This window comes from Podarcis raffonei, chromosome 5 (assembly GCF_027172205.1).
Source record: "Podarcis raffonei isolate rPodRaf1 chromosome 5, rPodRaf1.pri, whole genome shotgun sequence".
Taxonomy (NCBI): Eukaryota; Metazoa; Chordata; class Lepidosauria; order Squamata; family Lacertidae; genus Podarcis; species Podarcis raffonei.
Window position 1 is genome coordinate 7,267,664 of NC_070606.1, and position 27,005 is coordinate 7,294,668.

Genomic DNA, 27,005 nt, shown 5'->3' on the forward strand with positions numbered 1-27,005 from the left:
TTGGCTATCTGAATTAGCAGCTACCAAAGACCATCCCATAAACAGGATGGCTTTGGAGGAGCAGCTCAGATCAGCAGCAAGTGTAACTGGTGCTGGATCTCTTGAGGCTTCCTAGCAATGGTGCTGCAGCTTGTGGGGTCTGTATCCCTTCAGTTGGTAATATGTACTGCAGGCATAAGGACTGAGGTCCAGCGCTGAGGGCCTTCTGGCGGTTCCCTCGCTGCGAGAAGCCAAGTTACAGGGAACCAGCCAGAGGGCCTTCTCGGTAGTGGCATCCGCCCTGTGGAACGCCCTCCCACCATATGTCAAAGAAATAAACAACTATCTGACTTTTAGAAGACATCTGAAGGCAGCCCTCTTTAGGGAAGCTTTTAATGTTTAATTTGTTGTTGTTGTTGTTGTTTAGCCGTGTCCGACTCTTCGTGACTCCATGGACCAGAGCACGCCAGGCACTCCTGTCTTCCACTGCCTCCCGCAGTTTGGTCAAAATCATGCTGGTAGCTTTGAGAACACTGTCCAACCATCTCGTCCTCTGTTGTCCCCTTCTCTTTGTGCCCTCCATCTTTCCCAGCATCAGGGTCTTTTCCAGGGAGTCTTCTCTTCTCATGAGGTGGCCAAAGTATTAGAGCCTCAGCTTCAGGATCTGTCCTTCCAGTGAGCACTCAGGGCTGATTTCCTTAAGAATTGATAGTTTTGATCTTCTTGCAGTCCATGGGACTCTCAAGAGTCTCCTCCAGCACCATAATTCAAAAGCATCAATTCTTTGGCAATCAGCCTTCTTTATGGTCCAGCTTTCACTTCCATACATCACTACTGGGAAAACCATAGCTTTAACTATACGGACCTGTCTGAATTAGCAGCCACCAAATACCATCCCATAAACAGGATGGCTTTGGAGGAGCTTTGGAGGAGCAGCTCAGGTCACCAGAAAGTGTAACTGGTGCTGGATCTCTTGAGGCTTCCTAGCAATGGTGCTGCAGCTTGTGGGGTCTGTATCCCTTCAGTTGGTAATATGTACTGCAGGCATAAGGACTGAGGTCCAGTGCCAAGGGCCTTCTGGCGGTTCCCTCGCTGCGAGAAGCCAAGTTACAGGGAACCAGGCAGAGGGCCTTCTCGGTAGTGGCGCCTGCCCTGTGGAACGCCCTCCCACCAGATGTCAAAAAGAAAAACAACTACCAGACTTTTAGAAGACATCTGAAGGCAGCCCTGTTTAGGGAAGCTTTTAATGTTTAATGGACTATTGTATTTTAATATTCTGTTGGAAGCCGCCCAGAGTGGCTGAGGAAACCCAGCCAGATGGGTGGGGTATAAATATCTCCGGATAGAATTCTATCTCCAGAGAGAGATGTGGGGAGTGTGACCCTGCTAGTTTTTCTTGGCATCTCAGAGGACTTCAATACCATTGACCATGGTATCCTTTAAGGAGGTGGGGGTTGTGGGCACTGTACTACAATGTTTCTTCTGCTACCTCCAGAGCTGCTTCCAGAAAGCTATTGGATCTAGGTACAATTACTCCAATTGCACCTTTATAGATATGGCCCTGGTAGGACCCTGGTTGTTGTTGTTTATTCGTTTAGTCGTGTCCAACTCTTCGTGACCCCCTGGACCAGAGCACGCCAGGCACTCCTGTCTTCCACTGCCTCCCGCAGTTTAGTCAAACTCATGCTGATAGCTTCGAGAACACTGTCCAGCCATCTCGTCCTCTGTCGTCCCCTTCTCCTTGTGCCCTCCATCTTTCCCAACATCAGGGTCTTTTCCAGGGAGTCTTCTCTTCTCATGAGGTGGCCAAAGTATTGGAGCCTCAGCTTCAGGATCTGTCCTTCCAGTGAGCACTCAGGGCTGATTTCCTTAAGAATGGAGAGGTTTGATCTTCTTGCAGTACATGGGACTCTCAAGAGTCTCCTCCAGCACCATAATTCAAAAGCATCAATTCTTCGGCGATCAGCCTTCTTGATGGTCCAGCTCTCACTTCCATACATCACTACTGGGAAAACCATAGCTTTAACTATATGGATCCCTTCATGGATCACTGCCTTGCTGTGGCGAAGGGGCTTGAATAACTCAGAGAAGCTATGAACTATGCTGAGCAGGACCCTGGTAGGGATTGATATTACCTGGTGTCCAAACAACTCATTTATCCCTTGCAGCTCTTCACTTCACTCATTGGCTAAAAACACTGATGGATCGTGATCTGTCATTTCCATAGACACTGTGTCTCTGTGTTTCCTCCTTTCCTTTCTTCCAGGGCCCAGGATGATACGCCTCTTTTCCATTTCTCCCCCTCCAATCATAACGGCACATATTTTGCTAGTGATCTTTATCCACTTCAGCAGATTCCAACTGCAGCCATGACAAGCAGAACATGTTTATTGCTGAATTACACACACAAAAGGATTGTCCACGATTGTCCACAAGGCTCCTGATCTATTGAGATTTCACAAACACCGTTTATCACTACAGGATGACTAGCAGCTGAATGTGTGAAATGCAAAACACGGCATTTGAGGTGACGTGAGGTGATTTGTGACGGCTGAGTCACAAATGCCTAGCCACAGTAATTCATGTGTCGCTTACTGAAAGAATGGATTACTGCAATGTGCTTGATGTGGGGCTTCCCATGCGCTTGATCAGGCGGCTTCAGTTAGTGAAGAATGCTGCAGCACAATTGCTGACAGGAGTGAGGCCCTGTCACATATAACACCTGTGCTCAGCATTGGTTGGTGATTTGCTGCCCGGCCAATTTCAAGGTGTTATTACAGTGGTACCTTGGGATGTGAACAGGATCCGTTCCGGAGCCCCGTTCGCATCCAGAAGCAAACGTAACTAGCGATGGCACGTCTGCGCACGCGCGCATCGCTTTTCGCCACTTCTGCGCATGCACGTGACATCATTTTGAGCGTCTGTGCATGCATGAGCGGCGAAACCCGGAAGTAACACGCTCCATTACTTCTGGGTTGCCGCGGAGCGCAACTCGAATGTGCTCAACATAAAGCATATTCAACCCGAGGTATGACTGTATTAGCATATGTAATCATAACAACTTGGGACTAATTTACCTACGACATCACATTGTCCCACATGTGCCCAAATGACCTCTTTGATAGGCACTCCTACAAGTGCAACATAAATAGCTGTTCTGCATTTGTAAAAACTTTGGAACTCCCTGCTTATTGAGAAGGCACCTTCCTTCTGCTTATTTTTGGTGCCTGCCATAAACTTTCTTCCTTAAAGAAGCCTACCCAGATGCGTAGAAAGTTGGGGTAATATTAATGTATTAGTATTTTCACTTTCGTATGTTTTAAAGTAGGGTTGTAATTTTTTTCTTGATTTTCTTTATCTTGAAAGGATTTTAAAAATAAATAAAAAAATCAAGCCATGTATAATTTTTATGAAAGAAAGAAAGGGAACTTATTCACCTGATGTTACAGATAATCATCAAGTGTGTGAACCAGCCCGTTGCCCGGGGAGAAAGAAAACTCAAGTCGAGTTGGGCCAAATCTGTGTCAGGGAATGGACAAAGTTGGGCCAAAGCCACGTTTTGGTATGTCATCTTGATTCAAAATGGCAGCCAGCATTCAAAATGTTGACAGAGTGCTGTGCCCGGCTTGGAAACCCTCGGAAGGTGGTGCACTTTCCTTCATTAGAACTTTTTTAAGCAGTTTGATGGCCATCTGTCATGGATGCTTTACTTGCATGGCTGGGAGTTGACCTAGATCAGGCATAGGCAAACTCGGCCCTCCAGATGTTTTGGGACTACAGCTCCCATCATCCCTAGCTAACAGGACCCGTGGTCAGGGGGATGATGTGAATTGTAGTCTCAAAACATCTGGAGGGCCGAGTTTGCCGATGCCTAACCTAGATGACCCTCCAGGTCCCTTCCAACTCTACAATTCTATGATTCTATGAATACAGCCTATGGATTCTTCTATGAAGCTTCCATGTCATTGTTGCCACCATGGCCAGAGTTGGCAGAATTGCTGCCAGTTACATCGTCACCAGTGGCCAGACTTACTCTTGTCGCCCAGTCAGGCTGAAAGGCCAGTGGTCCAGCTGCCAGGAGATTGTTTCAGGAGGCAGGAAGCAATAGCAGCAGCAAGCTGACAGGACCATTGGTGGAGAGGAGCGGGGTCCTCACCCTGACCCACTGATGGACAGCAGGCAACAGTGCTTCTGTCAAGAGCACAGCGGAGCAGCTGGGAGCCTCTCCAGTGCCATCAGGAGATACCCCAATGGTCTTGTGATGACACACACACACCCGCAACTTAGCCCTACACTGGTCCTCTTCTGAGCCTCCAGACTGAGAGTAGCCACCAGCCTGATTCTCCACACAAGCAACAGAGCATGATGTGGGTTTCCTGCAAGGTGGGAATGGATCCCACCATTGATATCTGCCATCACTGCAAGCAGACTTTGAATGGGGGGAAGTAGCAGGGCATTACAGCATCAACAATTTGCTCCAGCACTTGAAGAGGCTTCACTGGTCAATCTCACTCAGGCTAGAGGGCAGCCATGTCCCAGCTATCAGGCAGCAAGGGCAAAACAGTGGTGATGCAGCAGATTTTTCCCCCAGCTAGCTCTCAGTTTCCCCTTCCCAAGAGGCTAAGGTGGCCAACCATGGAGTTCAGGAAGCATGAGGTCATGCGGGGGGGGCACACACAGCTGGGCCTACCTGTCTGAAAATTTGCAGGATTAATTCCCCCTTGAGGAGCTACAGTTTGCATGTGGAGGTCCCCAAGCCACCCCTCAAAATAATTCACAAATCACACGTAATTTTTGTTTAAGGCATAATTTTGGCATAATTTTGGCCACAACTTTATTAAAATACATAATCTGTGAGTGGTTGCTTAGGCATTGGTTATGACTATCTGTCCCCCCGCCTGGGACAGAACTGACTTTCCGAACTCCCTCGGAAGCCAGTGAAGGGAAAACAATGTTGGGCATCAGTTGAGCTGAGCGACAGTCCCTCACCGCTCACCCAACCAGCTCCCCAAGGCTTGCCGGCCCTGGTCCCATTTCAGGGATTGGACGAAATTGTGGCAAGCCCCAGGATTCCTTTAATGGAATTTTCTTCCAGCACCATTGGAGGGGCAGGCACAGCCTATCCTGACTCCTCCACCACCAATTTTTATAACCAATGCCTAACCGCAACCTTACAAGTTGTGACGAATTGCTAAGTAGTAGGCAAAAACCAAATGGCACCAGCCAATCAGCCAAATGGACAAAATTCCTACTAGGTCCCTGCCCCAATGTGATGGCCTAGGAATCCGATTCAGAGGATGAACCAGAGGAATCCCAGCCTGCACAGGAGTCCCCGCCTCCAGGGCCGGCTGAACTGGGGCAGGGCCTTGATTCTGTGGTGCCTGCACCTGTGCTGGATCCTCAGGAGCAGGCACCAGGTGAATCCATTCTGGCTCCAGAGGTAGTTGAGGACTCAGTGCCTACAGGTGAGTCTACCCCTGGGCCCAGTAACCCTTCAGCCTCTCCTGAACTGCAGAGGCTCAGGGCAGAGAGGCGAAGGGAACTGGTTTCTCCCAGGAGGAGTGCTCGCCTTAAGGCCAGGAGAGGCGGGTCTCCTGGGGGCCGGGACCGCCCCTGGCCTCAGAGAAGATAAAGGCCAGTCAGCCCGGTCCCAGGTTGCGGGAGCAACGTCATCGTTGAGTACCTGCTCCTGTCCGGACCCAGACCTAACCCTCCAGTGTTCCTGTCCCCGCTCGGCTTCCTGCTTCGGACCTCGCCCCACTCCTTGCGAACTGTTTCCAGGCTAGTGACCCAGGACCGGACTTCGACTACGTCAACGGCAACCTCCCCCCTGGGACCAGCACACCCAACGGCAGACGACCCCATGACAGGCATAGCAATGTCAACCGGAACACAGGGCGGGCGGGTGGGTGATCCGATGCACACAGCAAAAGAGAAAGCAGAAGCAGTGAGCCCCGATATTTAAAGCCTTTGGTCCCACCCACCTAATTTGCAACATGCAATTTGCCCCAGCAACCGGTCATCCAATTGTTGCTTCAGGCAATAACCATTTAACCTGCCTGGCAACAGAGGTTTGGCCTGGCAGACCCCACCGCAACATGTGCTCTCATTTTAGGGAGAACACGCTTTCTCCAAATGTCATGTACCAATTGCAAAAACAAGCAGTTCATTGTTGTCTTGATTTTCCCAATGAAAGTCAATGGGAGGACTGAATATTTGGATTTCCAAATGTTGCTCCTATGCGGGGTCTGAGGCAGGGACCCTTCGAAGCAAGGTAGGGCCTGACCAAGAGCTCTGACCATGAGGCTGCTATTCTTATTCATTGCATTTATATCTTGCCCTTCCGAAAGGAGTCTGGGGCGGCAAGGCAGGGCCGCCTCACACATCCCCCGTTGACATTGTAAGCGTACATATTAGGAAGGAAGTGAATCCTACTGAACTCAGTGGAACTTGCTTCTCTGTAAACATTGCTAGGATTGGACTGTAAGTTTTCTTTTGGCAGTGCAAGGGAAGGCTTAGATATTCTGTACAATTACTGCGATTGTGCATGTGAAGTGTTTTGAATGCTCTAAAATGTTGCACAAATGCACAAAGTATTATTCTGCACAAAGTACAGTGGTACCTCAGGTTACATAAGCTTCAGGTTACAGACTCCGCTAACCCAGAAATAGTGCTTCAGGCTAAGAACTTTGCCTCAGGATAAGAACAGAAATTGTGCTCTGGCGGCGTGGCGGCAGCAGGAGGCCCCATTAGCTAAAGTGGGGCTTCAGGTTAAGAACAGTTTCAGGTTAAGTATGGACCTCCGGAATGAATTAAGTACTTAACCTGAGGTACCACTGTATATCCTCTTTATTCCCTATTAAGCCCTTCATCTTCCCGGGCAACACAGTGCGAGTGGAATGGATGACAGCTGAGCCGTACTAAGTTTGGTTTTACTCAGTGCTATTTTTCTAGAAAAAGAGGTGCACCGAACTCACCTTGAACACCTCCCTTGTTCTCTTATAATGGCAATGGTGCCCACCTGAGAGATGCCAGAACTGAGTTCTGGCAAGTTCCGGCTGGAAAAAAAGCCCTGGTTTTACTGGCCTTCTGGCTCTCAGGTTCATTTTTAGTTCATGACCTGCTCACCATATTTCACTTGCATGAGTGTGAGACTTCTGAACAGGGTAAAATGTTGTCCAATTCAGAAATGAAGCTACACGGCAACCAGCCTGCTTTGAAAACATTTGAATGCAGGTTACCTTTCTCCAAAAAAACCACAAGGGGAATTGCAAGGGTGGAGCTTAGGTAGCGGTGTGGAATGTGAAGTTACAAATACAACATGTGAAACCACACCCTTTGGTTAATGAACTCCAAGGACAGGGTTTGGCTTAAACCGAAAGAAGAGTTGAGGGAGGGAGAGAAGGAAGGAGCAAGTGAGGTTTCACAGCTCCTTCCTGGCAAACGACTAAGTCCTCTGCTTCCATCATCTCTCCCTGAAGAACAAACAGCTAGAACCATCTTCAAAGTTTCAGGTTTTAACTGGTTCTGCTCTCATTCACCCATATTCAAGCAGGGCGAGACCTTAGCAACGTGTACACAGCCACACACTCACGTTCACACAAATAGCACTTAAGCTTAAGTGCAAAACTGCACTATACCTCATACCTCAGATCGCGTGTTTCTGTGTCAGGGAGGGGTGGGGTGAGAATTCATGGTAGAATACTGACTCGTTGGGATGCGGGTGGCATTGTGGTTTAAACCACAGAGCCTAGGACATGCCGATCAGAAGGTTGCGGTTCAAATCCCCGCGATGGGGTGAGCTCCCGTAGCTCGGTCCCTGCTCCTGTCAACCTAGCAGTTCGAAAGCATGTCAAAGTGCAAGTAGATAAATAGGTACCACTCTGGCGGGAAGGTAAACGGCATTTCCGTGCGCTGCTCTGGTTCGCCAGAAGTGGCTTAGTCCTGCTGGCCACATGACCCGGAAGCTGTATGCCGGCTCCCTCGGCCAATAAAGCGAGATGAGTGCCGCAACCCCAGAGTCGGTCATGACTGGACCTAATGGTCAGGGGTCCCTTTACCTTTATTGACTCATTAAGAACAATTTCCTGCAATTGAAAAGCAAGCACCCTGGGATGAGTCCTAGGCCAGAATCCTTCTCTGTGTAATTCTAGTGTCGGATGTGTATGCACACGATCTCCCCTTCTTGGGACTAAGATTATTCTTTTTTCCTGACATTACCCTAACTGTTAATTTGTGCAGTACATTGTTATGAGTTTGAGAGGATAGGCTCTATTCCTGAGCCCCCTTTCTAATTCCGGGATCCAACACAGATTCAATTGCTGGAATACCCAGGCAGTGATACCAAGCACTGCAAATCCTCCCACATACTAAATTCCGTAACTTTTCATACCACGAATGTTTGGAGTTGTTTTTGGTCTGACTGTGGTTGTGCCTTAGTCTCCCTGGACAGCAATGATGTGGTGGCATTAGGAAACCATGACAGAACAACTAAGACTGTGTCCACACTAAGACATTCAACTCCAGTGTGGATGAGTCCTAAAAAAGAAGAATAAACCCACCACTAGCACACATGTGGTAGAATGCACCCACAATAAACACCATTCCGAGGGCTCATCATTCTGTGTCAATTTGCTGCCCACTCTTCCTCTTTCCCTGTGAGAAAGAGGAGGCGCACAGCAAGCCAGCAAAGACCACTTTGCACAGGGTGCCTGAGAAAGGAGGTGGTGATGCCATTTCTTCCTTTCCAGGAAGTCTAGGGTGAAGTGAAAGCATTGCTTCACTTGCCCTTCTCTGTGTCATGCATGGGACAGAAGAGGACTATGGTCTCAGTCCTTTAGCTTTGCAGAAGGCTCCACAAGAGGAGTGCAATGAGAGAGACTGAGATGATGGAGCAGGGATATAGCCACACACAGAAATCCCCACCCCAGTCACTGGGAACCGGTGGGCTAAGCCAGACTCAGCGGTTTCTCCTTTTCTGAAACTTTTACATATTCTAGGCATCCTTGGGGAAAAACCTCAAGGCTAATGTGACAGGAGAAGGGGCCAAGAGGTTTATTCTGAGTCCATGACTTGAAATTGCATAGTAGTGCCTGTAAGTCTAAAACTTCTTCCTGTTTCCACAGTGCCCAGCAAACAGAAGGTACTTTATGGAAACAACTCCATTTTTTTTTTAAAAAAAAGTCATTCCATATTGTGCTACTGGTGCTGGACTGGGGCTTGTGAGGGTGTCGTGTACAGTAACTGAAAAAGGAATTCATAAATGCCCACCTAATGTTAAATCAAAAGTACAAGCAAAGAGGGAAGTCATCATCAACCTTTTATTCGACCGTCAGTCAGAAAAAAGTACATTTGTCAATACACAGTTAAAACATCCAGGAAGATTTTAGAACTTAGCCAACACTAAAATGGGCTAAACAGATAGCCCCATATCAATACAGTCAATTATAGTCTTGCGACGCTTAAAAGCTAAAAAAAGAAATTTGGCCACCAAGGAAGGTATAGCTCTAGTGACATTATTCAGCAAGTGTAAAACCTGGTTTTCTCCGGGTAGGAAGCTAAATTGACATAGGTGTGGGTCTATAAAATTTTGTCTAATCTGGTTTGAATCGGAAACTGAAAAATGGAGGGATCTCCTTATGTGGAGATCTGAAGACCTAAGGATTGCAAATCTGATCAAGGTGGAAGGTGGAGCTTTGGGGACATTTGGACTTGAAAGGATTAAGAAACAAGATTCAGGCTCCACTTTTAAGTATGGAGGTCTGGCTGGAAGAAACATGGACCATATTGGACTAGAGCTCCTCCGAGATTTGGTGTTTAATACCAAGGACTATCAAAAAAACCGGCAGAGAGGAATGGAGAGAGAATTAAGAGCCTCGGACGTGAGGTCTCCAGGCTGAGAGTAGATGGACTGATGGACGTTTGATGGGGATTGAAACTGGGAAAGGGGGGGTGGAGTTTGGGAATCCAAAGGGTGTATAATCTAACTTGTTCTATTTTTATTTTGTTTGGATATTTGTATGAAAATTGGGGAAATCGTGGAAGGGAATTTAGGCCGACTTTAGAAAAAGGTTTAAAGAACAAGCAATGATGTATAAATATGAAGTCTATAAGGCAAAATTGGTTTTTTAGAAAAAGGAACTAAATATAAAAAGGTTTAAAAATAGGGATAAGAGCTTGTTGAACCAACAATCTGACTTGGAATACAAGAGGGAGAGGTGTGGGGAAGTCAGGGAAATATGTTATAGAAAATAAGGATTGTGAACCGTATGTGTTTTTTAAATTTTTTTGTTGTTATTTTTTCTTCTTTTCTGATTTTTTATTGTATTGCGGTGGAAAATTTTAATAAATATCATTTTTAAAAAAATAGTCTAAGCTCTGCATAAGAAGGGCAAGTCAAGAGAATGTGTTTGGTGGACTCAACCACACCCATGGCACAATGACAGGTTCTCTGGGCGTATGGTACTCCCCTGTACCTTCCCCACAATATCGCAGAGTCAAGGACATTTAATCTAGCCGCTGTAAGAAGTCTGCGGTATTCAACATAGTGGATTTCTGCAAGGTAGGGGGCTGGTATGGTCCAATAAATCTGGTCCCCTAGGAACATCCCTGGTTTTACCAGGGCTATGTCCTCTTGTCTGGCAATGTCACTCAGTCTCCGGGAGATCACAGCTCTGGCTTGATTGTACGTCATAGACTCAAAGTAAAGGTGAGACAATCCGCAGGATTGAACCTCGTTAATGACCTCCCTTTCCCACGATGATTGGAAATCGTCCCTCAATATCAAGGGGGCAATACCCACTGGTTTAAAACAAGGCTTGAGCCATAGCCAGAGCTTCGTCTTCAAGGCCACATACCGTAGAGCTTGCCAGCCGACCTCTAATCTCATAACCGCACCCGCTACCGAGGGGGGAATCCTAAGGATGGCTCTAAGGAATCGCGTTTGGATAGAATCCAGTTTCAAAAAATCCCTACGGGAGCCTAAAGAGATGCCCACCAAAAGAAGGGGGAGGACTTTCATTTGAAAGAGTCTCAAAGCTATCTTCACTGATTGAGCCTGATTCTTAGCATATAGAGATCTAATCTGGATGGCTGCTTTAGATGCATTAGTTGTTATATAGTCTCTATGGGCCAGAAAAGACCTATTTGACCGTATTACTTGTCCCAGATATTTAAAGCAGTTAACCTGCTCTAGGGGGATCCCGTTCATCGACCATCGATGGAGTCTCGGTCGGGCAGAGAAGACCATTATCTTGGTCTTAGCATAGTTGGGTTGGAGCTCATGCTGATCACAGTATTCATGTAGAGCTTGCAACATTCTCCTCAGTCCAATAGGGGATCTGGCAAGAAGTGTGGCGTCATCCGCATACAGAAGAACATTCAGAGATTGGCCTGCTAATTTGGGGGGGTGGAAAGCATCATTGGCCATGTGAGTCACCAGTGAGTTAATGTAAAAGCTAAACAATGCTGGGGCCAATAGACAACCCTGTCTTACCCCTCTAGTGGTGGTAACAGGGTTGGAGACTAGGCCTTTATTGTAAAGAGGGAAGTACATAGTCAAAGTTACAAAACATAGGAGCAGGATAGAGGTTGTCTTTTCCAAACAGAGAGAAGATACAGTAATATTTTAAAAATTAGGTGGGTGAAGAGAGTTTTGTATATCTGAATTTGACATATAAGAAATTAAACAGCATAAAAATGTTGGGTTATGTTCCTTCCTGCTTGTACCTTTGATTTTACATTAATAAAAGTATTTAATGAAAAATAAACACTCATTTATGAATCGTCTAGAAAAACCCTCAGAAAATTCATCTTGTTAAGTTTTACAGGCTAGAGGATTTTGTTTACAAGTTTGTAAAGCACCTCTGGTTTTTGTTAATTAAGCAGCAAAGAAGCTGTTGTTTGTAATGACCGCTCCCCACCTCAAATGGGGGGCGCTTTTTGTGGGGTCATGCACAGCCACCCGATCCTACATGATCCCCAGCAGTTCAGCCTGGCTTCGCCTTCCCGAGCTGGATACCTGTAGGTTCCCGTCTAACCTCAGACAGTTAGCCAATCCCAGCCGGGGAGGAGTTGCCAGGGGAGTTGACCAGGTAGGGTGAGGACTGCCCTGCACACACAAAAGAGGGTGGAACTTACCTGGGCGTCCTCAGTTGGCTCCAGAGCTTCTCCCACCTCTTCTTTACAGGTGTGCAGGCACTGCTACGGTCATTGATGGCTGCTGTTGAGGGACCGGGAAGGACTTTCTCTGCATTGACAGGTTTTGCCTTCCCCGTAGCAAAAATGTCACAACTTTGGCGGTTTCAGGCCTTGGATGGAATCCTTTAGTCTATCTTCCCTAAATGGGGATGGGTGGGGCGTGAAGCGGTGACCCATGCCCCCCCTGCGGTGGTGATCCCAGGGTTCCCTATTAAAGGGGTTGTGTGGAAGGGAATCACTGACCATATGCCGTTAGGTTGTCAGTGCTCTCCCCTGCGTTGCGGCAAAATGTGGGATGGGCTCTCTTCTTGAACAGACGTTTTCCAGAGCCAACCCAATCCCCACACAGTTTGGATAACCCTGATGTCCCCCAGATCCCCGGACGGGGTCTGGGAGGGATAAATGCCCAATGCCTGAGCCAAGGTCTCCCTATATCTGAAAGTTTAATAAAGTTGTGGCCAATTTTAATGCCATAACATGTTGTCATGAGTCATTATTCCTCCTGGGGGTCGCCTGGGGTCAGGGGGTCTCCGCCTGGCCACGCAAAAATAACTCTGCTTTAAACTAACAGTTCAGCTTTGTAAAGATCTTTTAGGTAAAGGTAAAGGGACCCCTGACCGTTAGGTCCAGTCGTGACCGACTCTGGGGTTGCGGGGCTCATCTCGCTTTATTGGCCAAGGGAGCCGGCGTACAGCTTCCGGGTCATGTGGCCAGAGCAGCGCACGGAAATGCCGTTTACCTTCCCGCCGGAGCGGTACCTATTTATCTACTTGCACTTTGACATGCTTTCGAACTGCTAGGTTGGCAGGAGCAGGGACCGAGCAACGGGAGCTCACCCCATCGCGGGGATTCGAACCACCGACCTTCTGATCGGCAAGTCCTAGGCTCTGTGGTTTAACCCACAGTGCCACCCGCGTCCCTTTTACTCCACCATAATTTCTTTTACTCCACCATAATTTCCAGTCACAGTGAAGCATTTTTATAATGCCTTGGGTGAAGCTGAGCATGCAAGCAAACAGAAAGGAAGAGTAGAAAAATCTCAGAGTGGTGGCGGTGGTTAGACTCAGCCTTGTGCTCTCCCTTCCAGTGAAAATAAGCCTGGGCTCTGCCATCAGCCCCATTTATCTCCCCTCTTGAACCACATCATCATGCCCTTACAGCTGCCTGTGTTGTAAGAGGCTGCAGGAGTAATTCTTGCAGGGTCGTTCTCACGCATCATCTTCCTCCAGCTGATTAACCTCATTTTTCCCCTTCTGAACTACAGTTCACAGGAAAGGGCATGGGGCAGTCACAGCTTAAAGGAAAAAGTGTGAGCTATAACATTGTAATTTCCCATTGGTTCCCTATTGTCTTTTATTGTGTTCCAAACTGTGTGCAAAATTAATGCAGAGTATTCTTTAAAGAAATGAAATAAACAGAAACATTGAGTGAGAATTTCCTAAGGCTTTAAAACCGCCACCGTTTTCTTACTACCAGTGAGACTTTAGACATGTATAAAATGGGTGTTAGTAAAGTGCAGCTCCCAAACCTTAGGACATGGGTAGGCAAAGTAAGGCCCGGGGGCCGGATCCAGCCCAATCGCCTTCTAAATCTGGCCCGCGGATGGTCCGTGAATCAGTGTGCTTTTACATGAGTAGAATGTGTCCTTTTATTTAAAATGCATCTCTGGGTTATTTGTGGGGCCTGCCTGGTGTTTTTACATGAGTAGAATGTGTCCTTTGATTTAAAATGCATCTCTGGGTTATTTGTGGGGCCTGCCTGGTGTTTTTACATGAGTAGAATGTGTGCTTTTATTTAAAATGCATCTCTGGGTTTTTTGTGGGACATAGGAATTCATTCATATATTTTTTTCAAAATATAGCCTGGCCCCCCACAAAGTCTGAGGGACCTCCCTGCTATAAAAGTTTGCTGACCCCTGCCTTAGGAGGTCATACTGCCTGGCATCTATGCTGTTTTGATTTAATCTCAGCTATGACCTAATACTCCAGTATTAAATCAAAGGCTTACACTTCCTTTCTGCAGAACTCAAGCCTGACTCAGCAGCAGCGGCAACAACTTCACCCAGAGGAAAGCTGGGTTTGTCATTGCAAAAATGGTTACGTTTACTACCCGTTTTCTATGAAAACAACGATCCCGGTGGGCCACTTTGAGGCAATATTGGGCCAGTGTTTTGGCCCTGATGGAGTATTAGCATCCGGTGATATTTATTTGTTTTATTCCATTTATGAATCATTTCCCATAAAGTATCTCAAATTGATGTCAGGGTTTTCCTGTTGTGCGTTTCCATGGGATCTGCTAGACAATTCTCCTTAAATCTGCTGAATGGTTAGGAAATATCTGAAAGGAGGGGGTGTGCCTTTGTCCCCCAACCCACCTTGCCATAAGGATGACATAATCTGTGTGAAATGAACCATAAACTATAGTTTTTGAATGAGAGACAGGGCTTATCTGGTTCTGCTAGGTTTCATCTGAATTGACGTTTGCTGTGATTTAGCACTAAAGAATGGGTTTTCTCTATGAAAGCAGTGGGTCGAGAGGCAAGACCCAAACTTTTTAGGCATGTGGAAGTGTGGATGAGTCCACAGAGAGCTAGGTTTGCATTTTGCAAGCTAACAGCGTTTTTGAGTTGCTGGTTGCTTCTGCCTAGAGATCTGATGTGAAGCAGTAGACCTTGGTGTCTTGGAGTGCTTAAACCTATGCTCAACCTCTTTATTTGTAGACAAATGTTATTAAGCATCATAAACCTCAACTGACCTCCTTCTGAAGGAAACCAAACATGGCGAAGCACTGTGCTTCCTGGAACCTGTCACTGCTTGGGAGAGTCACATAACAGTATATTCAACAGAGAAGCTAAGGCAAACTTGGACATTTTACAAGTCTTGCCTCCTCATGTCTCTGTCGGTCTTTTCAAATGAAGTTGGTTTTGCATGAGGAATGTGGATCTGGCCTCCATTTCTGGAGTAGTGCTGAATTCCTGAGAATCAGTGATTAGTGTTGCAGGCCTGTCCTTTCCTAAGGAATGCCTCTTGGGGGTTTTCAATGTCTGGTCATTTCCTAAAAACATAAGAGCCATGCTAGTCTCGCATCCTCTTTCTACACTAGCCAACCAGGTGCCCACTGGAAGCCAGCAAGCTGGACCTGCTTCCCAGCAACTGGCATCTGACAGGATGTAGCCTTCTCCTCCATTAGTTTGTCTAGTCCTCTTTTAAAGCCATCCAAGTTGTGGCTGTTTCTTGTTACCTTGTTGTTGGTGTTGTTATAGGTAAAGGTAAAGGGACCCCTGACCATTAGGTCCAGTCGTAACCGACTCTGGGGTTGTGGCGCTCATCTCACTTTATTGGCCGAGGGAGCCGGCGTACAGCTTCTGGGTCATGTGGCCGGCATGACTAAGCCACTTCTGGCGAACCAGAGCAGCGCACGGAAACGCCGTTTACCTTCCCGCCAGAGCGGTACCTATTTATCTACTTGCACTTTGATGTGCTTTGAACTGCTAGGTGGGCAGGAGCTGGGACCGAACAACGGGAGCTCACCCCTTTGTGGGGATTCGAACCGCCAACCTTCTGATTGGCAAGTCCTAGGCTCTGTGGTTTAACCCACAGCGCCACCCGTGTCCCTGGTGGTGGTGTCCCCCACAGCGCCACCCGTGTCCCCCTAAAATTTTGTTCCAAGACATAAGAGACCCATAAATTTTATTCTTTGTTGAGAAAGAGCATGTCTTTGCAAATTTTTCACCATCAAAAACTTCTGATTGCATTGTGCCCTAACACTGAAAATTTAGGTTTTCTAAGCCTAGTTTTTCCACCAAAAAAGCTACATTTCTACATTTTTTAAGGCATTTATAAAATCTTTTGTGTACTGGTGTATTTTTCCCCTGAAATACTCATCATGTTATTGATCTCTGTGTAAAATTTCAAAGAAATCTGATCATTGGTTATGGAGGGAAAAAATAAAATGCACACAAGGCCGAGGATCTCGAGAGGGACAGAAACACAGATTTCACAAAACTTTGAAGTGCTATAAAATTAAAACTGTTTGAGATAGAGGGGGGGAAATTAAGGAGGTTTCTTTCAACCATAAGGGAAGAGTGTACACCAAGTTTCATCAAAATCCGAGACAGTGGGTGGTGAAACCCTTGTTTTTTACGTTGATTTGATGTGGAATGACCCTTCTGAATAATGCAAGTTGTGTGAATTTAAATAATTTATCTGGTTTGGGGGAAGGACAGAGAGCTATGCAAGGCTGGTGGAAGCACCACCCCAACTACTAGAAACTGTAATTCAGCCATCCTTCTGGCTTCTGAGATTTCAATAAATGCTCATGTATGTTTAAGATTTTTTTCAAACAAGAAGCCTAAGACTGCAGAGCAAGAACCTGATCCTGAAAGAGTTCCATGATTCTTTCATCCTTATTGCTTTTAAGCCAAAGCATCCTGACTGGAGAAAAGATGTGCAGAAACAGACCTTCCTCTCCAACTCAAGATTGTCATTGAAGGGGTTGAGATAGGCGATCTCCTTAGCCTCTCTGTATCTTTCATTCCCTGGGTGTAAAGCGAAGTTAGAATCATTATTCCCAATGCGTTTTTTTAAGTTTGGAATGATGATTCTAAGCTGGGAAGTTACCAGAGAGAAAGGAGCTCACCCTTCTTCTGTTCAGACTTGCAGCTTGTTTTGGCTGGGGAGAAAAATATGTCAAGGAAAGAATCATTGAACTCTGCATAATAGGTAGTTTGAGCCTCAGGTAGTTGGAGTCCACATTCTTTGCTCTCTTTCTTTTCTTTTCTTTTTACACACCTGAATGCAAGTTGTCTGCCCACCTTTCCCCTCCGACTGCTCTTCTTCTTCTTCTTCTTCTTCTTCTTCTTCTTCTTCTTCCTGTTGATTAGGCGTGCGGCTGAATGCTTTTAAATGTAACATTTCCTGGTCAGCCATAGCCTTATAGTAATTCTTCTTCTTCTTCTTCTGATTTTCAGGATGTGCCATTGATGGAGTCTGAAAAAATCAAAGGGGAAGGTCCTTTCCCCTCAGCAACCCACAAATTCAATGAATCTCCTAATCCTACACCAGCCAGAAGGCACCATGATGTCACAGAATTTTTCACCAGGAGCAATGTTTCTGAAGAGAGGGTGGCAGTGACAGCAGAGGGTAAAAAGAACTCTTTTTCTCAAGCCCTGCCTCTTCTCTTTGTCATGGAAGAACAGATATGGGGCAGATTCCCTAACCCTGTGGAAAGAGAGACATCCATGGGACTGGAAAGAGGCCCGAGAGATCCAGAGGACTGGGGAGGATTTTCCCAGCAAGAAAATCTTCTCAATATACAAGAAGTCACTTTGGAGGATAGCAAGGAGGCTCCTTTGGATCCCCATCAGAGAGAACTTGAAACTGCTCGTTCCTTAAGTGATCATGAATCTTCCCTTCTCAGTACAGCAACTCTTGAACAGATCTCAAGTATTCCCAGTGAGGTCACGGTGGGAGAGATAAAAGGTGAAACCGTTGTTCTTGGATTTCCCCAAGCTCTGAACCCTCGTGATGCATTTTCTCAGACACTGTGTGAGGAAACACATTTAACAGGCACTTTTTCAGCTAGTGAGGAATCAGCCTATGACTATCCCCCAGTGAGTCATGATGTTTCAGAGCATCACCAGAATGCTGAGGCTTCCAAAGGCAGATCAGATGAAAATCACTCATCGGAACTAGAGTCTCAATATGAACTAGACAAGAGCCATAGGCCAAATATGGAAGTCACATCGGAGATTGATGAGAAGATGTCCCCTAAGACCGAAGGAGCTGGTCAGATGCACCCAGATACCTCCATAGTGAATGAAGAGGGGAAAGTAAGAGAGTTAAAGGGACAAAGAGAGGGTGTGAAATCTTCTGCACTTTTCCAGCCAAGTTTTGAATTTCCTAAGGGTGGGGAAATACATTTCGATGTGCAACAACCAAAGCCTAATGAAATTTTGTCTCTGCCAGACTCCAATAGAGAAGACAATAATTCAGATATAGGAGAGGAAGTGGAAGAATCGGGACAAAATTCATTTATTTGCACTGTCCTCCATCTTGAGGAGGAGGATGGCATAGGAGGAAGCAAGGCTCCTTCACTAAAGGAGACGGTTAAAACAAAGCATGCTACTGATTGTGATGAAGCAGAATCATCTCAGGTATCAAAATCATTGGAGTCAGGGCCTGCAAAATTGGACCCACCAGAGTTGGTAGACACTGAACTAAACGAGGAATGCTTAGAATGGAAGGGAATGGAGAAAAAGGTGGAAACAGAGCAGAATAATCTAGAATTGAGATACAAAGGTCAGGAACAACAAGACTGTTGTGTGCAGATAAGGCAAGCATCAAAGCAAAGGGTAGAGAGAGATATAACTGCCCCACTAGGTTTAAACGCACTGCAAATGAACGTGGATCTTCCTGATTTAAACAAGAACTGTTCTTTGGTTGAGGCCGAAGCATCTAATTTCACTTTCAAGGAGCTTTCATCTCCAAATCACAGTCCAAAGTCAGTCTGGACACAGGACTCTGGTAATCCACAAATAACAAAGGCAAGAGCTATGTCGATATCTGAAGGTATCCCAGTGTTTGAGAGCCCAGGGACACAGGCTCCAACATGCCATGATTCTAGACCACTGGAATCCTCTGGCGTCTTTGACCAAGTTGGCCATAATAGCCAAGGCAGTGAGCAACCCCCTGAGGAAGATGGAAGAGCTATTGAAAGAGAGGACAGCAAATATGGTGGTGAAGAGACAAGTGTTGTGAGTCTTGATGGCGAAGGAAGACCACCATCCTGTAGAGATTTAATAGTAACTCCTGATTCACAGATTTATCTGTATGATTCTCAGCCTGTGGATCACCCTGTTGATGGTGAAATCCATATCACTGCCTCATCACTGGGGACCTCAACAGAGACAGATTCTCTGGAGGAAGGTGCTGGCAAGAGAGCCAGAGATGGTACTGTTGTGCCATGTAAAGAATCTACACAAGAGCCAGAAAACCAGAATCTGCCTAAGCCATGCCAGCTGAACAGAATGGATTGTGGAGAAGTACTGAGCAGTGATGTAGACGTCTGGACTTCCAGCAAAAATGACGTATCTGGTAAAGACTTATATGAAGTTGCTCAAGGTACTGCTTCTGAGATCCTTCAAAGTATACCATCAGGGGAGGGTCTGTCCAACGCAGACAGACAGAGTGTAGAATTCAGCCCAGAATCATTCCAGGCACAAGACACTACCATAAGTTATCTGGAAACCCCAATGAGCAGCCTTGAGATTCCAGAAAAGGAAGCAGGAGCAGATGCACTTCGCATGGAACAACAAACTTTAATCAGTGAGTCACCATGTTCATTAGTTCTTGAAGAGGATGGAACAGCATGTGGCAACACGGAGACCCCTGATGTGGCTCAGCCAACAAAGCCTTTGACCCCAACACCTGCCTCGGATCAGGCCATTCCTCCAGAGCCTGCTTCCAGCCACTTAAATCAGTTCATGCCAACTGAGTCTGCCCAGTTTTTAAGCCCTGCACCTAATGCAGACACCCTTGCTCAGCCCCTCACTCCTGCTCTTGCACCTAGTCAGCCCAGTCAGCTCCTAGAACGACTGCCCTCTCCCAGTCAAGCTTGCCAGTTTTTAGCCCCAAAGTCCACTGCCATTAAGGTGCCACAGTCTTCTGTCCCGACACCTGACAATGAACTATTTAATCAGCCCCCAGCGACGGAATGCAATTCCAACCAACATATGCCACATCCACTCCTTTCTGATTCGGTGTTTCCTGCCGATCACCCCATTCAACTAGCAAACTCTAGCCAAACCAGGGAATCTGTAGCTCCTGAGTTTAACTCCAACCCCACAGCCTTTGCTCTTAACAGGGACCTTCAGCTTCCACATCCAGCTTCCAGCTCCAACATGCCTCCAACTCCTGATGGTGATCAGTTTGCCCAACAACCAGTTGAAGCACCAGAGTCTACTCTACCTGTTAACTATATAGATGGGGGTGGTTGTGTGTTTGTTGCCGACTGCATCTCTCAGACCATATCCTATGCTGCTGAAGCCGAAAAGCTTGCCCAGGCTCCAAACATAGACAGCAGAGTTGAAGAACTCCCTGTTGTACAGTTGGCCAATTCAGAAGGGGCAGGTACTTCACAAGGCCAGAAAGGCAGGAATATACACGAAGCATCCAGTCTATTGGAGATACACCCAGATGTCGGCATTTCGGGAAACAGTGAGCCAGTGGAAGTCTCCTCCTGCAGCATTCCTGATACTATGGATATATGCGATGGGAAGTCATCAAATAAATACAGCCTCCATCCCTCAGTAAGGAGTCAGAAAATGTCTGAAGCTGCAGAGGCCAGAAGTCCAACGCAGCCTTCACTTATAGCTTTCACCAACCCAATACACTTTTTCCAGCGAGGTCCTCCATCTCCACCAACTATCAGACACCCATGCAGAGAACAGCCTGCCTGTCAAGGGCCGCAGTGGTGGCAGCAGTCCCAGAGAGGAGATGCTAAGAGAGATGCAGAGGACACAGTCCCACCTGTGCTTCCCAGAATGGAAGGCGGAGCCAGGCACCTACCCTTAGAGAAATGTACTAGTTGTCCAAATAAAAGTGTAGGCACAAAAGAACCAACATCCAGTTCAAAGAAACAGGAAGTGCTAAGCAAACACCGGGCTAAAAGCAAAGACTGGCATCGGCAGGGTTTGAGAAAGATCTCAATACCAACGGACAATGAATTAGGTGAGTGACTTTTGATCCCTGTTCCTTACCAAAATGACAAGAAAAGTGAAAGGAGGTTGCCCCCCGGCCACGCCCCCAGCTGTGCCGATTGGACAGCTGGGGGTGTGACATGGCTGGGAGTACCCATGGCGTGGGTGGCACGCCTCCGCCCTCCAGCCGGGTCACTGGGGGGTCCCGGATGCCAGTCCGCAACCCCCAGGGAAGGAGAGAAGACCTGTTATAGACTAACATCAGTCTACAGTGGTACCTCGGGTTACACATGCTTCAGGTTACAGACTCCGCTAACCCAGAAATAGTGCTTCAGGTTAAGAACTTTGCTTCAGGATGAGAACAGAAATCGTGCTCCGGCGGTGCGGTGGCAGCGGGAGGCCCCATTAGCTAAAGTGATGCTTCAGGTTAAGAACAGTTTCAGGTTAAGAACGGTCCTCCAGAACGAATTAAGTACTTAACCCGAGGTACCACCGTATCTGAACGGATCAAGTTCGTAAACCAAGGTACCACTGTATAGTCCTTCTCTCTACCTGCTGCAATGAGCTACATTTCCATTTTTGCAGCTGAGAAGTTGTGACTGAATTACAAGCACTTCAGCACTTAATTTTTTTTGGAATAAGGCAACCCCACTATCTCTTCCATTTTCAGAGTTTATAGCATCTCTTATCTCGTCAAAGGAGGAAGCCCCTGCACACAAAGAAAAATCAGACCATTTCGACAGAGTGAAATTTGGGTGAGTCTCTCCCCATAAGCATTTTTTGTACTGAGCCGCTGGGCAGCCTCTTGTGGCAGTGGAATTAAATTCCTTCTAGTGCTTTCTGAATGTTTAATGTACTTCTCATGCTATGTCACAGGAACTAAGAACCAGTGTGGTACATCAGCAGTTACAATGTTGGGTTTCCAATTAGTGAAATGCAGGTTCAAATCCTCCCTCGGCTATGAAGCTGACTGAGTGACCTGCCTTGGACAAATAAATTAAGCCCCCCTGAAATACTTAATTACCTTCACCCCCATTTCAGGTATGCAAAATGCTTCTGCCCATATCGTTCATTCCAGCCCAATGTTTATGCTCAACCCCTTAAGAGATCTGTAAATAAAACATTAGACATGTTGGGAAAGCTTGCTGAGCTTGGATATGGGATTCAGGAGCTCATTGCTGCTCACCTCAAAGAAGAGGGGAACCTTACAAGAACCCCAAGTTCTCCAGCTCAAATTAAAATCCACCCTCAAGAACAACAGCTTTGCACAGTTTGAGGAGACCCTACAAAAGCTGTGCAAAGGACCTGAAGTGCGAGCAACTTAGAGAAGCTCCAGCAGGCTGCCAACCTATTGAACTGCTCAGGGGAAGAGACAGCATGTCTGAACCTCACTGTTTGTGGGGGGCTTCAGGAAGTGTTTTGAGGTTCTGCAGGCTCTTTATCCCCCTTGGGCTGCAGATGTGGAACCATAATTTGCAGTGAGGATATTGCAGTTTCGTTAGCCTCCATGAATTCACTGCGGCTGCAAAGGACAGCTTTGGGGCTGGGTGGGGCAGGGCGTTAAGTGGTTGAATTCAGATAGCCTGACCTATTTCCCAGCCAATTACCCAATTTTAAAAGCTCACCTTATTTCCAGGTCAATCCAATGTGAGCTGTGGAAAGCTCCCCCTTCTGTATAGGGCAGGGGTGCCCAAATGTTTTCCAAAGAGGGCCAGATTTGATGAAATTAACATGCGTGAGGGCTGACCAAAGTTGTTGAGCTTTTTCTTAGGATTTTACCCCAGGAGATAAACTGCCACAGAGGCCGGATTAAGATTGAGGCCGGATGTGGGGCTGTGGCATATCTAACTTGCCTCACAGAGTTGTTGTAAAGATAAATGTTATGTACTGAAGTTCTCACCCTGGGCCAGCAGGGGGGTACTGTAGATAGTTATGCAAATGAAGGATCGAAAGTGACGTTCAGTGATTGGCTAGTTTGTATGCAAATGAAGGATTGAAAGTGATGTTCAGTGATTGGATCGTTTTAGAAAGTTGCAACAGTTACGTTGTTCTCGAGCTCTATATAAGCAGGCTGACTGAGCTCTTCAGTTCAGATCTATTCTGGCCTTTGAATAAAGAAGAGCTGCTTGAAGAATCGCTGTGTTGTCTGATATGTTCACCCACAATTTAACAATAAATTAACCTGAAGAAATCTGCCAAATGCTCCTTGGAAGAACAAACTTCCAAGAAGAAGCTTTATCGTGGTTTCTGCCTTGCCATTTTCCTCAGCGAGAGTAGGCAATGTAGGCTATGAACCCAGCGTTTAAAATGCTAGCTGTAACTGATGAGATCCAACGCTCAGGTTATACTATCCTCTTTGTAGACCTTATTGATTTTCCTCATATTTGTGTAGTAGTCACATCTTGATGTTTTTCATTCCCTGAAAGAGAGAAGAAACTACTAGAGACAGCAGAAACCATCAAACGGCGGCGCTCCAAATTAATCAACTCGTGTAAGTACTTCCTGCCTAACGAAGTTCTCTGTGTGCTAAAAAACACTCTGCAGGTGCAGAATAATAGCAATAGCAATAATAATAATAATAATAATAATAATAATAATAATAATAATAATAATATTTATACCCGCCCCATCTGGGTGGGTTTCCACAGCCACTCTGGGCAGCTCCCAACAGATTAAAAACAGATAATAATAATAATAATAATAATAATAATAATAATAATAATAATATTTGTAGCCCCGCCCATCTGGCTGGATTTCCCCAGTCACTCTGGGTGGCTTCCAATAAAGATTAACAATACATTAAAATGTCACACATTAAAAACTTCCCTAAACAGGGCTGCCTTTAGATGTCTTCTAAAAGTCAGATAGTTGACATCTGATGGGGGGGGCGTTCCACAGGGCGGGCACCACCACCGAGAAGGCCCTCTGTCTGGTTCAAGCCTCTAAGTGTGGGGTTCATTTAAATTTTCCCAGAGTTAACAACAGACAGAGTGTTTAACTGAGGAACAATGATAACATAAAAGCTGTGTCTGACGTAAATGTGATTAGAACTAGTAAAATCCATCCTAACCCCATTCCCACCCAGCTAATCCCGTCTACCCCCCACTCTAAATTGACAAAACTCCCTGCTGTGACTCCATGCTCCCTTCAGTTCCTCCTCCCCACTATTTCATTCTACCCCCTCCAAATATGGTTTGGATGTGGCTACGTACACATTAAATTATGTGTGCTTTTACAAAAGTGTGCTTAGACCAGCCATTTATATTTTGGAGGAAGAGCAGTCATAGGTCCCTGTTCTGGAATGTCTTCCTATTCTAGATTGGAGCCCTCGTTCAGGTTTCTGGATCCTTCAATGTTATTTTCAACGAAAGAGAGATGGTAAAGAGATCCTAAAGGATCTCAGTGGCAGCAGCGTAGCCTGAAAGGGGATATCAAACATGAGCCTAAAGAAGAGTGTTATTCTCCCTGCTTTTTCTTCTTTTTGCAGAAAATGGGAGTGGATATAGAAACAACCCTAGCATCTTACTTAATTTATCTCCTTATTTTTGTTCTCAGAGCTGGGTTGGCCTGAGAGAAAAGTGCTGGTGCGGGATGGATTTATTTTAAAAAATAAAATAAATCCATAAACTCATTAGTAACAATGAATTGGATGCTAACTGCAGATTCAGCAAGCCTGGCAATTTCAAAAGTTCTAGCTTTGCTTACTAAATACTTACTTGTATTGCTTACTAAATACAAGTAAGATAAAAATGCTAAATTAGACCTCTCTCTAGGACATCAAAAAGAATTCAAACACAAACTAAACACCAGCCTATTCTGCACAGGAAAAAATATTTCAGAAATAAACCACATCACTGCAGTAGTCTTCAGAGGAAAAAGGTGGTGCTGGGGCTGGGGAACATTTTATTCCCTTATCCAACTGCCCCTTTTGTTGCTAAAGTCAAGCCACCAGATCCCACTTTATACATGAATTGGGAAGTCATGTAAACAACAAACGTGGCTGCCCTCATTATGCCTACTTTGCCCCAGTGTCGTCCAGTGAAATATTAATAATATATCTATTGCTTACAGAAAAGCCCCAGCTGTTCTAGAAATTATCTGTTTTGTCAGCCGTGGTGAAAGGGTCCATACGGGTCCATATGACCAGCGAATGGAAATTTCAAGCCCCTTCCCAGAATTTTAGCTTTCAGGTTTTTAAAAAAGTCTGACGTAGGAATGCCAGAGAATTCTATCAGAAACAGAAATAGGAGAAGAAATGGACACAATCTGCATGTGTGTACAAGGTCAGGAATGGAAACCACACAAGGAAATATAAGTGGTCTGAGCTGTTGTTGTGTTTTTACTCCACAAGGATGGAGATGCAAATAACTTATGTTTTGGCAGAAGCCAGCCTGCAAATGAATGGAAACCGCGCTGTTTGCGACAAACAGAGATAGGACAGAAATTGCTGCCTCATTGCATCCCTAGTCTGTAGCTCTAAAATTAACAGAGTTGTGAGGAGTGGGGAAAAGATGCAGGAAAGAATTATTCCCATTTGCTCAGAAATGAAGTAAAGCTGCAAATACACCTGTTCTATTGACAAGCTGTTGGTAATTATTTTTAAGTATCAGGTAACATTTCCAATGGGGACGCGGGTGGCACTGTGGGCTAAACCACAGAGCCTAGGACTTGCCAGTCAGAAGGTCGGCGGTTCGAATCCCCATGACGGGGTGAGCTCCCGTTGCTCGGTCCCTGCTCCTGCCAACCTAGCAGTTCGAAAGCACCTCAAAGTGCAAGTAGATAAATAGGTACTGCTCCGGCGGGAAGGTAAACGGCGTTTCCATGCGCTGCTCTGGTTCGCCAGAAGCGGCTTAGTCATGCTGGCCACATGACCCAGAAATTATACACCGGCTCCCTCGGCCAATAAAGCGAGATGAGCGCCGCAACCCCAGAGTCGGTCACGACTGGACCTAATGGTCAGGGGTCACCTTTAACATTTCCTTTAACATTTACCTTTCCTTTAACATTTACCTTTCACATTTCCAATGTTATAAAAATTAAACACCATCATTTTACATGTATAAATGGAAGTATATTCTTGCTGGTCCAAGGCCAATAACAGCAGAAATAGCCTTTCCCCTTTCAAAATCTTCCTACTACAGTCGTATCTTGGTTGCTGAACACTTTGGAACTCATATGTTTTGGCTCCTGAACGATCGAAAACCGGAAGTGAATGATTCTGAATGATTTTCATAAGCCGAACGTCCTCCGCGGCTTCAGTGGCTTTCGATTGGCTGCAGGACGCTCCTGCAGCCAATCAGAAGGTGTGTCTTGGTTTTCGAACAGTTCCGGAAGTCAAACGAACTCCTGCAATGCATTCTGTTTGAGAACCAAGGTACGACTGTATATGTCAGTTTCTAACCGGTCATTTCATTTCAATGTTTATTTTTTCTATGTGTATACAACAACATTTGAATGTAAGTTGTTTAACTTCAGGCTGTTTGGAATTTAGCATGCAGTGTGTTTACTGCTTCACACTGACAAATTAAACCTTGTCCCTTCCTCTCCTCAGTGTGCCCTAACCCCACCACCCGCATAATAGCTCTGCTTGCAGGCCTGGTGCGTTGAGTCAGAATTGTTAAGACTTGGTGGTTTTTCTTCACAGCGAAGTTGCTCTACCAGGAATACAGCGATGTTGCGCTGAACAAAGCGATTCAAAGTCAAAAGAGAGCAGATTCGTTGACCGAAGATTTGGAGTATAAATCCACAGACTCCCCAAGGTTACGAAGAAAAAACATCTCCCCTCAGGACTCCTACCTGCAACGCCTGTCCGTCTCATCCTCGACGTCCCTGTGGCAGGACATCCCCATGGTCCGAGAGAGCACTGTGCTGCTGAGCATGACCCGCGAGGAGCAGAAGTTGCAGGAGGTAATAAAGGAGGAGCACAGCCAGGCATATTTGACTAGAGAGGAGGCTAACTCAATATGGCTAGTGGTAGAACCAGCAGGCCTAGAGGAGGCGAGCTGGAAGATGGAGCGAAGCAGATGAATGGGGTGAGAGTCCAAATGGAAAACTGAAGTGAGAGGATGGACAGAGAGCTGCAGAATCAGAATCAGGGAAGTTGGCATGCTGGTTTGAAATAAGCACCTAG

At 46.1% G+C, this 27,005-nt stretch overlaps 1 protein-coding gene across 2 annotated transcripts in view; it reads left to right on the forward strand.

The window, feature by feature from the left end:
- The window catches only part of ARHGEF5 (Rho guanine nucleotide exchange factor 5), a 66,384-nt gene that overhangs the window by 21,921 nt on the left and 17,458 nt on the right, over positions 1-27,005 (forward strand). For both annotated transcript variants that reach the window (XM_053387702.1, XM_053387701.1), the window contains exons 2-5: positions 17,147-20,906; positions 21,546-21,630; positions 23,302-23,366; positions 26,520-26,782. In XM_053387702.1, coding sequence (XP_053243677.1) covers positions 17,159-20,906; positions 21,546-21,630; positions 23,302-23,366; positions 26,520-26,782 — 4,161 coding nt within the window. In that variant the 5' untranslated portion in view covers positions 17,147-17,158. The remainder of the gene's footprint in view (positions 1-17,146; positions 20,907-21,545; positions 21,631-23,301; positions 23,367-26,519; positions 26,783-27,005) is intronic.